The following is an 18949-nucleotide window of genomic DNA, read 5'->3' on the forward strand; positions in this document are numbered from 1 at the left end:
TCTGAGACTGAATTGATATCTGGCATTACATGTAAATGAAAATGCTTATATCTGTAGTTACTTTTGTTATTCAAATGGGGTATTTATAGACAGTTTTCAAACAGTGGTAATATCAAAGTGCAATAATGTTGTGCTGTGTAATTTGGGGTATGCTTGATACAAAATGCAGCATAAAAATTACCTTTTCTTCATTATGAATTATTTCTACTATGCCTCCTTGGACATGAGCACAAGCTTGAATTCCCACTGCATCTAATTTATTATTACTGCTGTATATATTGTTTTGTGTTACACTGCATAGAGTATTTCTAAAAATATATTACAAAAACCTACAGGGAAGGAAATGGCAAAATAAAACTGCTTTGGAAGTTATTGCATTTTTATGATAGAGCTGCACATTATTCCCATAGAAAAGCACTTTAAGAAAATGGTTTGGATATTTTCACCAAAATATATTTTTTGCAAACCTATTTTATTTAGACTTTGTGCTGATAACTTGGAACAGATATTTCAAATAAATTACATAAGATGTTCTGGTGCATGGCCTCTAGTGTGCTTAATTTTTTTTTTCAATTAGCATGTCCCATCAATGAACTTGTGACTTTCATCTGAAACACAGGAAATAGATGTTTTCCCTTCTATCTGCTGTCTCCATTCTGAAAGCAGAACCTCAGCTAAGCTCCTGCCCAGATTAAAACTAGACAAATACTATTATTAGTATTAGAATTATAGCCCAAACCTCTGCTTGCATAATCAGAATCTGGTTGCATGAAGTTCAGGGGACTGATTCCCTGACACATGTGTACAGTATTGCCTGTTTTATGTACCAAACATAGTGAACTCCCTTCCAACACTTTTTCCCCATTGGGAAGATCTAAATAACTTCGGCTTAAGGATGCTTGGAGAAAGGCTTGCAGGACTGGAACCTAGACTCACTTTCCAAGCCATTTATATAATAAAAGCAATTTCCTATTCAGAATTAAATTTTAAAAAATCTGATATTTATATTTAAAAATGATGTATGACATGGGTGAAGGACAGAGCATTTAAAGATATTAAACTACTGCTTTGGTTTGGCTGCATTTGCTAATGACTAAATTCCCTCAATCTCCACATGAAAAATCCAGATCAATTAGATGTTTGTACTGCTAGCAACATTTTAGGCTATGTGGTAATCCATTACCGCGATGCACAACAGGTTATATAGCATTCATGTAGCAGGATTACAGGCTGGTCATGAGCGGTAGCATAATGCAATTGTTGGCTTCCCTGCATGAAATATGTGAGAACCATTCTCTTAGTATTATTGTACCATTAATTATAAAAATAATACTAGTAATATGCTAATTTATTATGCTATACTCACAATAATCTCTCTCAATGTTACACTTTACGCTGGGTTTAACATCAATGGTCCTCTGGTCCTGCTTTGCAAGTTCAAGATGCTAATGTCATCTTTCATAAGAACAAAGCTCAGTTTCATTTTTAATGTACAAATATTAGTCTAATCCTGTTAATTATATTGAATACCATCTAATGAACAGGAATCTACATAATTATTATGTACAAGTGAAATATAAAATTGAAAATCTTTATGAAATCTCGATTACAGAGAACTAGATAGAATTAATTAATTTGGAATCTTTGCTTGCTGTTAGAAAACAGCTTGCTATATTCACTTGTAATGTTAAACCTGAGATAAATATTACAAATGTAAAAAGAATGCATTCTTCCTTCCGCAGGAGGACTCAGACTGCCCTCTTGAGTGTGCCAAACAGCATGGAGTATTTCACATACTATGCAACTGGCATGCACTTTAGTTTGGAATCTGCTTGGAGATGAAATTCTTGGCTATTGCTATGGAAATTCTGATACTGCAAGAGACAGGCTGCTTTAATCAGTGATGAAATAAGAAATCATTTTCTTTTAACAATGCCATGCTTTGGCTTTGGTACTTTCTAATGGTAACGTTAATTGTTTTGTGTTTCAAAATGTGCAGCAGCACACAGGCATCTCAACAGGGAGTCTTTTAGAAACAAAATCATCATCATTTTTTTACCATATTTGTTGAAGGTATGCACTACATTAGTTTGGAAGTATTCCATAAAACAAAGTATATCATCAAATGGTGTACAATTAATACACTGAGTGTGCATATAAGACATAATTTAAATGTGGTGCTTCTGTATTGGCTTGGAGTTTTATTGCTGATTCATCTCACATCAGGATTTTTGGCAAAAACTGTACAATGCTTAACTGCACCTTCATGGCTGTATGCTTCAGTCAGAAAACTGAAGAATCTTCTAAGTTCAGTAGAGACAATTTGAGGCACTAGCTATGAGAAAACAATGATTTTTCAAGCATTAAACTAAATTCATTTCAACCTAATTACCTAAAAAGCCTTGAGGTTGGGTGGCATATGGCCTCAGTGGTTAACAACAGTTGATAACATTCAGCAAAATTAGTGAGATTGTCCAAAATAAAGAATAATCTGGTGATATGGTATGTACTGTTGAAAGAAGGATATTTTCCAATAATCATGTATTCCTAAAGCTTTCTTTTGCTGTGAGAGAATGAATAATATTGCCATAAAATAAGTGATGTCCAGGAATTAATGTCCTTGATCAGGGAAGAAAATGCAACTAACTGATAGGTTTTATCAATTATAAACCTTCAGGAACTCTCCCTAACCTAAACAGAGTAGGCATGGAAAATCTCTGGCCAGTCCACAATGGCCTTAGTTGAAACCTCTTTCAAAACCACACTCCCTTTCTGTTTCCTTATCAGGGCTACTTACTCCCAAGGCTTTATTCTTGCTTTATGTTTCCTGTCATTGGGACCATATTTTCAGTGTCTTTTATTGCCATGTTTCATTCCCCCCTTTATGTTTTCTGCCTAAAAAGATGAGAGGCAAGCTAAGATGCCTCTCTAGTATTATGGCCTTCTATGAATCTGAGGCTGAAAAGGCAATCCTGATGAACTATCAGCCTGGGGAGCCGGCAGGCAATCTGACAGTTGAGGCACTTCACAAAAACAATGAACCTGAACAGGTGGGGGCTAACTCAAATTAGAAGGGGCCTGATCCAGTTAGGATGCCTAGTCCAAGAATATACCAACATCTAAGAAGGGCAGGACTGAAGTGGTCAGCTTTTCTCCTCAAGAGGCAAGGGAGGTAACTCCCTAATTACTTCATGCCAGGAACTGGGGCTATGTAAAAGCAAACCTTCAGTCTCTTTCCTCTTTGTTGGAAACAGCTCTTTGGACTGACTCAGTCTCTAGACTGACACACCTTTGGCTTCTTTTTCCTGCCTCCTTGCCACACAACTTGAACATCTGGTTATAATCCTGGATTGGCCTGGCTGTTCTCACTGGCAATTTGCCTGTCTAACCCTTCTCTGTATATATCTTGCCCTTCTCTGTATATATCCTGGCTATTGATTTACAACCGATCAGATGAAGTGCTATGTCTGCTTCTCAAGTTAACTATTATATAAGCCCCCTGTTAAAATGATTGCAAAATTGCTACACACAGACTGTTATTGCTTGACTGAGTTCGGGATAGGGAACTACCATTTCAAGAGATATTCTGTCTTTGAGAGTAACTTAGACAGCCAGGTTTAAATTGACATGTCCATGCATTCATTCATTCATTCATTTATTAAATTTATATCACCGCCCATCTCCCCCAATGGGGGACTGGTGCAAGGGTTGTGTAAATGCAACTTCAAGTACCTTAGAGGCCACTTGCCCTTAGTGGGGTGATAGTGACCACTGCATGTGGACCTCTATGCACTTACCAAGAACCAAAACAGGTTCCTCAGTCTTAAAGAATTTGATATCCATCTCCCCACGTTTCCCAAGCCTATAAATAACTTTAAAGATGACCGGTTAGGCATTGTCTTTCATAATATGGCAGCAATGATAAAGGAATAGTTTCCATCTAGTATATATGCAAAGATTATTATAATAATTACTTTATAGAAGTAACTAGCTGAAATCACAGTAAAAAGTGAAACATCTTAATATTTACCTTGACCGGGGGAAACTAACTGTATATTCAAAGCAGTATTAAAAAGCTGTTTTTTTTTCCTTTTCTTTTGACAACATTGTTCCTTTAAGAAAATAAAGTATATGAATACAACCACACATCCAATTCTCATTACTTTAATGCCATTTAGGTTCTGGAAATCATTTCAGAGAAAGATTAGATCTCTAATTTTTTAAAAAAAGTATTTTAAGTCCTATGTGAAATATGCTTTACTATTATGAAAACCTGAAATTTTATTTTATTTTTTCTTCAGCAGATAAAAGTTGTTCAGGTTCTGAGAAAGAGCTTTTAGTAGTCTCTGTAGGAGCTATATTATTAGAACTAGTGTAACATTTTGAAAACCACATGTAATCATTCTTAGGTGCAGAATGTAGAGCAATGGATTTATCAATATGGTTTTTGGGAAATCGACCCAGAATGGAATGCTTAAGATCTGGATATTGGACAAATGATGTTTGATAAATAGTACGGCAGGCATTACTGCTAGGAATTGGTTCATGGGCCAAAAAATAGTAGTTTTGCGAACAGTGTTGACACTTCTCTTGAAATTTTCTTACTCCTAGCCCCTAAAAGAAATGGAAAGAAAGCATTTATTTTAGGATGATAGTATAGATTAAGACAGCTAATAATATTCTGTATTGTGCTAAAGAACCATCAGGAAAGGTTTTACTAAAAGATCTGGGATAGCATCTTGATAATTGTTTACAAACTATTTCTGAAATTTATTTTTATCTGATACATAGCAAAAGTAAGCACTTTCAAGCTCATTGCAGCAGAAGTACAGACACCACAGAAACATGCAGTATCCTGGCAAGACCAAGCTCTTTTCCTCAAATGGCAAAAAAAAATGTCTAATTTCCTCACTCTTTATAGAATGCAAGTAATACATTTTCAATGTGTATCTATTTCTAATTGAAGTGTGAAAAGCAGTCCTGATAAGTACTGCAGGCTACATATAAGACAACTTCTGGATGAATCTTAGATTATCAGACCCTGCATTTGTCAGCATTTTTTTCTGATATTATACATATTTCTATGCACTTTCAAGAACTAAATTAAAATCCTCTAGTATGCCTCAAATTTTTGTGAAGATATATGTGTTTATCAAAAAGAGAAAAGTTACATATGAATTGCCCTACTAAATAATAATTTTTATTATGGTGGCTAAAGGCCAGGGCCATACTAAATATACCTATATTTCTACAAAATAAAATTAACAGCCTATAACTTGATATGTTATCAAGTTTAGTTATGTTTCACAACTGACAAGAGACCAAGATATTTCAATAAACTGTCATCAATTTTACTATTCAGCTTTTTAAATCAATTCTGGAATAATTGTAGAAGGAAATTATGTAATAGAGAATGAATCTAAACATTTCCAAAATACATATATTACACACCTTACAGAGAATTATTAAGAATTATTCTTTTTAAAGAAAATAGCATAAAACTGAATACTTACAGAATCTAAATATTCTCCTACATTCAATAAACAATGTCTATTGTCATGGATTGAAAATGGAAATGTATTTACTGGTTTCTAAAAGAAAATGAAAAAAACCCACAGTCTTTTGCATACATACAGCAGGATCATAGCCTTCATATTCTACAGAAATCAAAATTACATGCATATAAAAATATGTGTGAAACAAACACATTATTTTCTGTTAGTACAAAATTACGTTATACTCGTAACAGAATTTAATTTCATCTAGTCTTTACTTAAGCATGCCAAACTATTGAATTAAATCAACTTTATTTTATGGGTACAAATTACTAAAAAAAAAATCAGGATTTCTTTTAGAGGCTTATTACTGAATCCACTGCTAATAAAAGCTGAACTTCAAGAGGAAACTCATAATTGAGTCAACCTGAGATTTATGTGCTCAGAACTGCACATTGATACTATATATTAAATTGCAGAATATATATTGAAGAGGACTAAGTCCCAAATCTAGCAAACATAGGGATGCATGTTAAATTTTATTATTTGCAGTCTCTCAGGTTTTGCTCTCTGTACTAAGCAAAAGCAAAGAAAACTACTAGCTGTCTTTGAAACAAAGTCAATCCATTCCCTCCTCTCCAACAACACACTAATAATGTTAAGAGCCTTAATTTATTACCATAGATTAAATGGGACTAAATAGCCAACTAGTGCATTTCCCTGCAATGAAGAATTTTTGGTGTTAAAAATATAACAGACCAGAAGAGGCAATCTGTATAATTCATATCTTTTCAGAAGTGTGTTAGGAACTAAAAGACCACAAACACTTGAAACTAAAACATTTCTAATTTTTTGTTACTAACATTTTTCTAATTATCCATAATGTCATGTAAAAGATGAAAATCATATAAAAGCCCTATTAGCATCACAAGAATCTACTGCTTTTATTTCTATTAATTCAATATAAAGAGAAAAAAATAAAAACAAAAGAAAAAAAAGACAACCTCCCAACAAAATTCATTTTTTAAACGAAGGATTCAACCTTGACCCCATTGGTAATACTGAACAGCCTTTAATAAAAACTCAGTTCATAGAACAAATAATCTTTTTTTTTTTTTTTTTGGTCAGTGTTGAGTCTGTGTTGCCTTCTGGTGACTGCCTGGACAAGTCCCTGCAGTTTTCTTGGCAAGATTTCAGAAGTGGGTTGCCACTGCCTTCTTCCTAGGGCTGAGAGAGAGGGACTGGCCCAAGGTCACCCAGCTGGCTTTGTGCCTAACGCAGGACTAGAACTCACGGCCTCCCAGTTTGCAGCCTGATGCCTTAAGCACTACACTAAACTGGCTGTCTGAACATATACTATCAATCCAAAATTGTTAATTCCAGAGTTGCTATATTCTTACATGGCCAGAGAATAATATCTTTTGTTATGCCCAATGCTTGGTAAAATTCATAGTTCTTCATATATTCATAAATTCCAAATTCTTGGTATATAATTCAAAATCACATTCTAATCCTTACAGGTAGTCCTTGTTTAACGACCATTTGTTCAGCAACTATTCATGACAGCACTGAAAAAATAGACTTAAGACCGGTGCCCAAAGATACAGCCATTGCAGCGCCCCTGTGGACAGGTGATCAAAATTTGGGCACTTGGCGGCTCACCTGCACATGACAGCAGGGGTGCCTTGCTCCTAGCCCTCAGTCTTGCCTAGAATCTTCAGTCCAACCCAGTCTTGCTTCCAAGCCCCAGCTTTGTCTAGGATCTCCAGTCCAGTCCAGTCTTGCTCCAAACCCACAGCCTTGTCTTGAATCTCCAGTCCAGCCCAGTTGTGCTTCAAGTCCTTAGCCTTGTTCAAGGTCTCCAGTTCAGTCCAATTTTGCTCCAAGCTCCCAGCCTTGCCTGGGGTCTCCAGTCCAATCCAGTCATGCTTCAAGTTCTCAGCCTTGACTAGAAATTCCAGTCCAGTCCAGTCTTGCTTCAAGCCTGCAGCCTTGCCTCGAGTCTCCAGTTCAGTCCAGCCTGGGTTCCATCTGTCAGCCTTGCCTTGGATCTCCAGTCCAGTGCTGCCTTGCCTCCAGTTCTCAGCCTTGCCTAGAAGATTCTGCCAAGCCCAGCCTAGTCTCCAGAGTCAAGCCTTGTCCAGTGGATCTAGTTCCATCTCCCCTAGCCTCCGTGTGTCAGCCCAGCCTTAGCTGCGTGCCACTCACAGATCCTTGCCTCCATCTTCTGCTTTGCCACCACTCTAGCTTCACCAACTCTGACAGCTTCAGTCAGAGAATTAGCTGAATTCTGCCTTGCTGTTCTGCCACAGTCTGACGCTGCAGCAGTGCCTGTTCATCCATCATTGCCTGGGTGCTCTTGATTAGAACTACCTTGCTTATTATTTCACCAGTATTCTATTATTGTAAATAGTTTTTAATAAAGAGTTTTTGATAATAATTCTGCCTGGCCACCTCATAGTCTGAACAGGACAGGCCCTTCTCATGGTCACTCACGCCCTGGTCATCTCCCATATAGACTACTGCAATGTGCACTACATTGGGCTACCCTTGAAGAGTATCAGGAAGCTACAGCTGGTCCAAAATGCAGCCACGCGGGCAATTTTTGGTGCTCCTAGATCGGCACATATTACACCATCGCTTCGCAAGCTGCATGGGGTACCAGTCTGCTTCCGGGTGCAATTCAAGGTGTTGGTTATTACCTTTAAAGCCCTTCATGGCATGGGGCCAGGGTACCTGAGGGACCGTCTCATCCCCCACCCGATCATGCAGATAGGGCATGTTACAGACCCCGTCTGTAAGAGAATTCCATCTGGAGGGGTCCAAGAAGTGGGCCTTCTCTGCAGTGGCTCCTGCCCCCTGGAACATCCTTCCTCCAGAGATAAGACAGATTCCATCTCTTGTGGCCTTCCGAAAACAACTAAAAACCTGGTTTTACCACCTCGCTTGGGGCAGGAAGGGAAGTAATCACCCCTGGAGATGGTTAGTGCCCTAAAATGGCCCTTTTAGATACACGTGAGTGATATTCCAACTATTATCGTCATCTGGATTTTATACTGTATTTATGTTCAATATTATATTTGTATTTATATTTATTTATGGTATTTTAATGTTTTTATCTCTGTTATACAAATATTATATTTGTATTTATATTTATTTATGGTATTTTAGTGCTTTTATCTCTGTAGTAAACCACCCAGAGTCAAAATTGCTAGATTTCTGGCAGACTTTAAATTTCAACTAATGTATATGTGACAAACCTATCTTGTAGATAAAAGATCTTTGTCATGTTGAAGGATGGGTTTATTGTAAAAAAACAAAAAGAAAGAAACCAGAATTGAACTAAGTACTGTCCCCTCTTGGAAGGATATCTATGGAATTTCACATTACAGGAAACAAATATAACAAAATGAAAAAAAAAAACTGCACATGAAAAAAGTAGAAAAAAATAATTTCATTTAATGGAGAAAATTATTTTAAAAAACTGAAAAAAAACATGAAAAATCACAAGAAGAAAAATTAACTTTAAAAACATTGAATAAAATTAAAAATAATAAAAAATGCTTTTAAAATCTAAAAGAGAAACAAAACTGACAAAACTAACTCTACAGGGATTTCTGGAAAAGTTGTATTGAAAATATATAGGAACTCCCCTGCAATCCAAGGTGACTCACATTCTTCTATTTTAAAAAAATATTAAGTATATATAAAAAAGACTTCTGTTTCTTTACTTTAAATTATTCCAGATCAATACACATATCTGCAGTCTCTAGACTGAAAACTTTTCATCCAGAGAAAAACAGAAAAGAAAATTGTTGGGAAAAATAAAATATTGTATTTAATACTCTATTCTGGACACAGATCTGGAAAAATGCATTCCATTCTGATGATCCTGCTTCCCAAGGTATATAATATATGATTCCATAGTATAGATTTTAAAAATCCCATCATAATAGGATTTGGATTCTGTACTGAATAAAAATGGAAACACACAGTTCTAATTTCTATCTTATATTTCAGCTGCACTAAAAAAAACCCCAACTCCTCTGAGAAATTATTTGTCCTAAATGACTACAAATAATTGTAACACATTTCTTGTAACCATTATAGTTTTAACTATTTGTTATGTCATGAAATATTGCCAAAAAGTGAAAGCCATATAAAACCCTTTTCAAAACCTGCCTTTTTCTTTTCCACTGCCAAGTATTTCCTATTGACAATTAATAAGCTGTAGTAGCGTACCTCTTCCTTTCTGTTTTAATCTCTTCCTTGCAGGTGAAGTCATGCCCTTGTAAAAGGACAGGTGTGTATTATTCAGTTATTCTTTAGAACCATTATTAATTATTGTGCAAAAGTGTCAAGTGGTGTACCATAGAGCTGAGCTGTAGGGTCTGGGTTGTTTAAGGTATTTATATATGATTTGGATGAGAACTTAAAAGTATGATTATCAAATCTGCAGACAACACAAAATACGAGGGAGATAACAAACACCTTAGAAGACAGTATCGCAATTCAGGAGAATCTTAACAAGCTAGAACAATGGGCAAAAATGAGTAAGATGAAGTTCAGAAGAGACAAATGCAAAGTCATACATCTGAGCAGGAAAAATCAAAGGCATGAGTATAGGATGGGAAGGGACCAAACTGGGCAGGGATCTGGCTTTCTTGATGGATCACCAGTTGAACATGAGCTTCCAAAAAGCAAAAGCAATCCTAAAATGCATCAAGAGAAATATAGAGTCCAAGATTAAGTCAAGTCATAATTCCTCTCTATTTTGCTTTGGTCACATCACACTTAGTATATTGCATCCAGTTCTGGGCACATTTTAGGAAGGACACTGACAAGAATGTGCAGACAAAAGCAAGTAAGATAAAAAGACTGGAAGGAAACACTGAGGGGCAACTGGAGGCATTTGATATGTTTAGCCTGAAAGAATAGAAGACTGCAGGGAGACATGATAGCTGTCTTCAAATATCTGAAGGGTTGCAGTTTAGGTGATGGGGCAGAATTGTTCAGATTTGTTCCAGGAGATAGGACAAGAAATAATGGATTTAAAATACAAGGAAGTGGATTTTATAACAGAAATAAATATATGTTGCAGCAATAAAAGACCATTTGTAATAGATTTGATAAACCAAATAAAGCATAAACCAAACAACTTTCACGAAAATTCTTTGCCTTCTTCTTTATTACTCAGTATGTCTAAAATGTGTTTGCAATTACTATGAGCTGAGCACCTACCAGATTAAAAAACCACTCAGATATTACAGACTTTTTCCTTCCCATAAAAAAAACCTTCTCTGTGAAAATTGATATTATAAAACATGACATTAATCAAAGCCATATTCACTTGTACTACTAACTCAAATATATTTCTTAAGATGTCCATTCTTCCTTTCTGCAAAATACAATTGTTAAAGTGACACATTATGCTGCTCCATAATACAGCTTGTTTAGTTTTGGCTTACAGTGTTGGATAAACTAACTATGGCTTGTTCAACAATCCATGAAAAAAATTAGCTTAATATAATATGTAAACTAAACTAGGTTCATATACTGCACCAGGCCCTGAGTTAACCATAAGTTTTTGAATAAGCTATACTGACTTTGAATAAATTCACACCTTTAAGCCAAAACCCATGGGTTTATAAACCATCATGGCTGGATTCACACAGTGAATTAAGCTACAATGTAGTTTCTTCAGTTTTGGCTTAGCATGTTATGTAAACATGTATTGAGTAAGTGATTGGAGATAAGACTTTTTCAGTAATGGCATCCTGCCTCTACAACATTTGCTCCAGGGAACTTTGCCTGCCATTCTCTTTGTTTTCTTTTTGGCATAAGTCAACAAATTTGTTATTTAACCAAACTGAACCAAATGTTTTATGCTGCAAATCTACAGTTTCTTTTTGGGAATAAGCCATATTAAATTTAATGGGATTTGTTTGTCTTAAATAGACATGTATAGGATATGTTATATCAACCTACATGTTACTTTATGGTGGTATTTTATATTACTCTGTTGAGATATCTGATTTGCAATTGTGTCTATTAGATGTTGTCCTATTTCTCTTTTTCAATTTTGAAAGCTACTGTGATGGGTCTAGGCTGAAGAGCAGCTAATAAATAGAATGCATAAATAAATAAAGAATTTAGAGCAACTGGGGGGAAAAATTCTGAAAAACTGAAAAAAAGAATTCTGATCCATGCCACTTGATCACAATTATACTGCAACTCCCACCAGTAAGCATGACTAATAAATGTTGATTGGATAGTCCATGGTTAGTTAATTGATATGAATATCTCTTAATAAACCAGAATTCCTGGTTTCTGTGTTATAGAAACAAATTATGCACAGAGGCATCTAAGTTTGTTACCCACACCTGGAGACAGGAGGAATTAAAAGAGTGATCAAGCATATTGACCAGCATGCTAGTTATTATCAGATACACCAGAATTAAAAAAACAGACAAACAAGTAGATGCCATACTTTGACACATACTCTACCATTCCAGCTAATGTAATCTTGATCTGTTTGGTTTGGATACAAATAGAAAGAGGATCAGACTACTATTTTGATTAGGATAGACAGCTAAGCTGAAGCTTCAGGGCTCTGTAAGAAAAACAAAAAACTTCAGGTGCTAAAAAAATCATTTCATTACTGTCTAGCACATTTTCAGATACAAATTCTTCCTCAAGGGCTAATTTCAAAATTCCTCCTATAAATTTCATATCAGTTTCCATTAGAAGCTGGGTAAAAAGTTTTGAAGAAACAAAAGCCCTTCAGGATGGATTTGTACACTATCTAAAATGTAATAAACTATTTTTCTCAAGAGCCTGAAGCATTTTTGTGCCTTTGCTTCTCCCACTTTATTTTTTGGTCTTTATAAAGGGATTAGAGTTAAGCCTATGGTAACCTGATCCCAAATTGAACTTGATTAAGTGTTCTGATCCTGGAATTCTGGCTCCTTAGAGAAGTTGAAGCAAACATAATACTTCAGTCAAAGGAATTTGTATTACTCATATCAAAAATTGTTGCTGCTCATGTCAGTAATCAGGTCAGAACCATAGTTATCTATAGACCATGTACTGTACATCTGAGAAAGACAGACCTGTTTGCTTGGCAAAATAAGAGTTATATAAAATGTCCTTACAGTTTCATGTACTTGAGAGAAATGATTTTAATTCCTATTCTTCTAACAAATGAATTTAGGATTTATTAATATTAATAAGATATGTTGTATAAGAAGCCATATTCTGGTAGATATATTTTATTTTAATTTACTATATCTGTTAAAAGCCACAGGCAAATGACTCTGGGTCATGAGGTTTACATAAAGTTCTGAATAAACAAGAACGTAACATTGAGATAAGCACAATTTCATTACATTTTACTGGCAAGTACAATTTTAGCAGATAAAAAGAATTCCCCATTTAATTATCAACTTTGCTATAACTCAGCGGCCCTCATGATAAATAGTTGGTGTGATGCCATGTGATTAAAACTAAATAATTAAGAAATAAAACTGCTGTGATTGATGGTTTTGACAGATGACTAGACTCTGAGGTTTAGTTATCTCTCAAAACTCACTCTGGGTTTTGCTCACTGTTTTGGCTGTGTAAACCCATTGCAGGTATATCAAGACAAGTCAGAGCATGTTTTGATGTGCCCTCACTTTGGCTATGAAAGTCTGATCAGCTAAAAAAAATTGAGACTAACGCTCCCACTAACATGCTCACAACACCCCAGAGATTGCAACCACAGTCTGAGAAACCCTGCATTGATTTTGCAATTCCAAATTAGGTTATAACGTAACTGCAAATGTTAGATCTGTTAAGGTCAGAAGCAAACAGCCTGAGAAAAGACTGGTCTGTTACTATAACAGTACTAACTTAGCTACAAATTAAAGTTGAGAGTTTTTAAAATGTAAAGCAAATTTAGATTTGTATCTATAGTTAGCTAGCAATCATGAAAATTGCAAGAATATTTACTTACTTTCTCACGTACTTTGTACATCAGTGGCAAACCTTTTTCAATGTGACAATTAGCATCTGTATTAAGTATCTGCTTTTGCATTGTAGCTGTAAGAGATTCTGGATATATTTGCAGGTTTCCAGACTGTTTGAACTATAAAACATAAACAAAATAATCCATATAATTCAATATATAAAAATTGAACATGAGATTCTAATTTCTGTATCTTATTGTTTGTATTACAGCAACACCTAGAGGCCCTATATAGAAGCAGAATCTGATTCTATTTTCATTTTACAATTAACATAAAACAAATAATTCCTACTTTCCAAGTTATATGATATATAAAAATGTGTTAGTATGTTATATATACCTCTTGGTTGGTGGGATTTGGACAATACTATGTTGGCTTGCAAGGGAATCTCTAGATTAGATATCCTGGTTTTCAGGGAATAATCTGACTGTGCTTTGGGTAAAATTGTTTGAGTTTCTGGCATGTTGGCCAAATGTGCAAAAATTAACCTGTACTGCCATGTTAGAGGAATACTGCGACTGTGGTTAGTAACCTAGTCTATAAATTCTCTACATTAATAAAAAGCTTTAGGTGAAAGTTTCAATTGACCAAAACCATAACAAATGGTTTACAATCTACTGACAATTAGCAAAATTTGTACAATGCAGCCTTATGCCAGTTTGTGGTATAAAAACCAGTTTTTCTGCTCTTCAGCAAGTCACTGAGAAATATATAAATGGAAGAAAGTTCATTGCACATTTGTTGATTTAGAGAAAGTATGTTAAAGAGGGAGTAAGTCTGACTTACAGGATGAGTTGCACAAATATGGAGTTTCTGAATATAGTAAGAACAATGTATGATTGGAATACAGCTTGTGCGAGAATAAAAGAAATTCTTAGAAATTGGTATAAGACAAGAACGTGTGATGTCCCCTTGGTAATTTAATGTATTGATGAATAAATGTATATAAACATGTATAAATGCTTATGGTAACTTGATATATTGGTTAGGGACAGGAATATACATGTACTTTTATATGCAGAGAAAGCTGACTGATTTGCAGGGAATGTTAGACTGTATGAAACAAGGAGGAGCATGGATCTGAAAATTAATATCGCAAAGTTGTGGTTGGCCAGGAAAATAAAATGAACGATTGCACGTAATCGATAAATGGCAAAAACTAGAACAACACAGTAGGTGAATTTCTGTTACAATAGAAGAGAATATATGTAGCTCAGGGTTGAACTGTGGAGTCCTTGGTGCTCTCTGAGCTTGGTTGTTTGCTTGCAGACATTTCATTACCCAACTAGGTCACAGCATCCATGCCAGTGAGTGTGGGGTTTGCTCCCTGTTTATATATAGTAGCTTGCCCTGCCAATGTTGGTGGGGGTGTGGTTCTCTCCTTGGTAGTTCCTTGATTAGGGTATTGTTTTCTGCCTGATGGTTTGTCTGGTATTAATCCCTGCTTAGCTGGGTGTTGGTTGCTGGAGATGATGTATTCTGGTCTTTTTGTTTCCTTCTTAGCTTTTTTAATTGCCTCTTTTGAATGGTGTTTAAATGTGGTTTATCTCTATTGATGTCTGTTGATGGCTGCTTTGTCTGAATGCCAAGCTTCCAGAAATTCCCTAGCCTTTTTGGATTTGGCTTGGTCTAGGATGCTCACAGTTTCCCAGTTGAAACTATGGTCGAGTCTGTCCATGTGTTGTGAGATTAAGGAGTTTTCATCATATCTTCTGATTGCTAGTTGGTGTTCATGGATGTGCTCTGCCAGTCTTCTGCCTGTCTGTCCTACATAGTGGCTGTTACAGTCCTTACACTGTATGTTGTAGATGACTCCTGTTTTTTCTCCTTGGGCTACTGGGTCATTTGGTTTACTTAAGATGTTTTGAAGGGCTTTAGTTGGTTTGTGTGCTATGGTGATGCCATGTGGTTGTAATAGTTTGTTGCTTGTTTCTGAGTTGTTTTTGATGTATTTTATTTTATTTTTATTTATTTATTTGTTTGTTTGTTTATTAACTAATTTTGTCCCCACCCATCTCCTCCCACTGGAGGGACTCTGGGAGGTTGGTATGGCAGTGTTACCCTTTTTCAACCCAGTAGCCATTGACTCAGCAGCCCAAGAAGAAAAAACATGAGTCTGCAAGCAAACAACCAGGCTCAGAAAGCAACAAGGACTCCACAAGAATCTCTGTAATATGTTGGTACTGTAGAATGTTTATTAAAGGTATGGAAAATATATGGAAAAATGTTTATTTATTATAATTTAGATTTATAAGGCTGCCCACCTCAACACTGATTCAATGTACACATTAAAAACAGATACAATAGTTACAAACAAAATAAAAAAGTATACATAAAGGGGTAAATGGACATACCCTAGCTGAAACAGACCTGCATGCCAAATACCTATTCCAGAGCTTGGGGAAAAAAAACTATTTTCAGAAATCACTTAAGGCTTGAAGGCAGTCTGAACCTCTAAGGGAACACCATTCCAAAGAGGATGTGCTGTGACAGAGAAGGTGCACTTCTTAGGTCCCTTCAGATGACAGATGTTTAATGAATGGGACATTTAGCACACCTGCTCTGGCAGATCTTATGGGGCAGAAATGGCAGAGAGATAATTCCTTCAGATAGCCAGACCTTATGCCACAAAGGGCTTTATTTCAATTATACATGCCAGGTCAGCAGCCTCATTTATAAGTTATAGAAGAGGGGAGACTTGTTACTGGGTAATAACTGGTTGCAAGAAATGAATGAATGTCAAAAGAAACAAAAATGGCTTTGTGTGCATCTATCCACTTTGTGGAAATGTTATCTATAAATGAGAGTTGGGTATGTCAGAAGACACATAAAAATTGAATACAATGGGAATGGTGTAATTAGGTGTGCATGGTAAATCAAGAAGAGGGCCAGGAATGAATGGGTGCCGAATGTATGTGGATTAAATACAAAAGTGATTGACTAGTATGGAGGAAGTACACTGAAGTAGTTTGATCATACAGCGAGAAGGATTGAGGAACAAACCGGAAAACAAATATATGAAGGAAGAGAATGGCATGAGTGGAATGAGAAGACTGAAAAAGATGTGGGTAGATGGAGTTGATGTGATTCTCAAAGAGAGCTATGAGAACAGTAAAGAACAAAAACCAATGTATGAATGAGCTTGTGTGAATTCAGCCAATTTTACTCAGTGGAGTAGTGTTGAACAAATTCTCCCTTAGTGCAGTATGTAACCAATTAAATATTATCACAAGAATAAAAAAGACAATTCGTAAGAATAAAAGGCAAGCATGTTTCACTAGTATCAGGGACGCGGTGGCGCTGCGGGTTAAACCGCTGAGCTGTTGATCGGAAGGTTGGCGGTTCGAAACCGCGCAGCGGGGTGAGCTCCCGTTGTTAATCCCAGCTCCTGCCCACCTAGCAGTTCGAAAACATGCAAATGTGAGTAGATCAATAGGTACCGCTTCGGCGGGAAGGTAACGGCGTTCCGTGAGTCATGCTGGCCACATGACCCGGAAGTGTCCTATGGACAACGCCGGCTCCAAGGCTTAGAAACGGAGATGAGCACCGCCCCCTAGAGTCGGACTCGACTGGACTTTACGTCAAGGGAAACCTTTACCTTTACCTATGTTTCACTAGTAGGCTTACCATTGAGGTCAAACAAAAAGTGAAGAGGAGACTTAATAAAGTATACTGTCAGTATGATTGCATTGTTCATATTTTCAAGGAGAGCTTTCATAAGTAAGCTTCACTTTGCATGATGCAGAAAAATAGCTCTCTACTTTCAATATGAAACAAATAATCTATATTAAAACTGTGTATTCTTTATTATAGCATCAGTGCAATTTGGCATTTCACAACAATAACAGATACTGCTTCTGTCCATTGTATTATATACTCCCATTAGAGACAAAGGTAATGAGCCATTCTCTTGCCAAAAGGGAAAAAAAGAGTGGAACTGAAAAGAACAGCAAATTAAGTAGACTGTATAAAGAAGGGAAAAGATAAATTGGAGGTTGGGAAAGGATGGAGGAGGGAAATGCTAACACTGTACACAAAGAAAAGCATTACTATTATCTACAATGCTTCTACATCACCATTATACCTTCTTCAAATAAAAATGAAGAATGGTTTAAGAAAGCATTTTTGGAGGGGGATGCTGTTAACTGTTAACATTTTGCACTGACATCAATAATACTAGAGCAGATAAATATTTGTGTGCTCTATGTTAGACCGCAAATGTTATACTCAAGATAATTTATTTCAGATTATTCCTAATTCTCCTGTTATGCCTCCCTTCCTCCAAGCAGTCAGAGCAACATTCAGATTTCTGTTCTTATCTCACAACAATCTGGTGTGATAAAACTAGGCTGAGAAAGAGGGACTGGGCTAAAGTCACTTCCTCCAAGACCAATATAACTTCTCACATCACACAGGCTCTCATAGTTACTCTCAAAGGGAGGACAAGATTTTTTTCATATTCATTTTAATCTCTTAATCCATATTTGTTTTGAAACACCTGGCATGTGCTTATGTGAATTCTAATTCTGCTTTATGAAGTTTGAAAAGATTTTCCGCAAATTACTTATGGAGCCACAGGGCAATACTTCGCTGAGAGGGAATATTTTTAGCGCTTTAGTGCAAGGGACAGTTTCACTAGACCCATACAGGAACAGGAATGTCTCTCTCTATATACACCACAGAGGCTGGGTTAAAAAAGAAATGAATGGTGAAACAAAGCAACTTTCCTTGGAGGAAGGAGCATTTGATACCCCTAGATCCGGAGCTGTTCCTTTTACCGCGGACAGTCCCTCCATCAGGCTAGACTCTTCCTCGCCTCCATGTGCCAAATCCACCAGGGAAGTCAGACTCTAGCCCGACCGTCGCTACCTTCCTTACCCAGATACCGTCCCGGGTGGTGCTCGGATTGGCCCGCCTCCCTTTCGGCATGGTGATGAAGCTGAAGGCGAGGGCTCCGACTAGGACTTGTCTCATGTGGAGGTTAGGTCCGCCAGGGAGCCGGAGGGAAGGGTCGCCTCCTCCATCTGCCGACCTCCCGAGGAGGAGGAGGAAGAAGAGCAGGAGGTGAAGGAGGCAGTTCTGGTTGCCAAGGCTACCGTTGTCGAGTTCCTTTCTCCCGCATCACGCTGCGGGACTTCCCTCTTTCTTTCCCTCGCGGTCCAGCGCTCCGAATGGGTTTCCCGACCATTGAAGAAAAGGCGGGAAATCCCTTCTGCTTCAGAGGAGAGCAGTGGAGCTTCTCTTTACTTTTCTGGTTGAGGTAGCCTTTTCTGGCTTTTAAGGAGCTTCCAACGGACATCTAGGGAACTCGATTGTGCAGGGAAATTGTTAGGGCATTGGCAGGCCAAGAATTAAAGAAAAGCGGGAGAACCGTCTTGCGAGCGGCCGTGAATAGACTCAGGAAATAATATTCTCCTCCACTAATAAGGGACAATGTCACCTCCA

General features: G+C 36.8%; 1 protein-coding gene across 1 annotated transcript; it reads right to left on the reverse strand.

The window, feature by feature from the left end:
* Nucleotides 1-4250: 4250 nt before the first annotated feature.
* Nucleotides 4251-18630, reverse strand: TEX36 (testis expressed 36). Its single transcript, XM_063306154.1, has 4 exons — nt 18383-18630; nt 13492-13623; nt 5514-5591; nt 4251-4614 (listed from the first exon to the last, which is right to left on the reverse strand). The coding sequence occupies exons 1-4, from the start codon at nt 18476-18478 to the stop codon at nt 4282-4284; spliced, it is 639 nt and encodes a 212-aa protein (XP_063162224.1). The 5' UTR covers nt 18479-18630; the 3' UTR covers nt 4251-4281.
* Nucleotides 18631-18949: the final 319 nt, after the last annotated feature.

Source organism: Candoia aspera, chromosome 6 (genome assembly GCF_035149785.1).
Source record: "Candoia aspera isolate rCanAsp1 chromosome 6, rCanAsp1.hap2, whole genome shotgun sequence".
NCBI lineage: Eukaryota > Metazoa > Chordata > Lepidosauria > Squamata > Boidae > Candoia > Candoia aspera.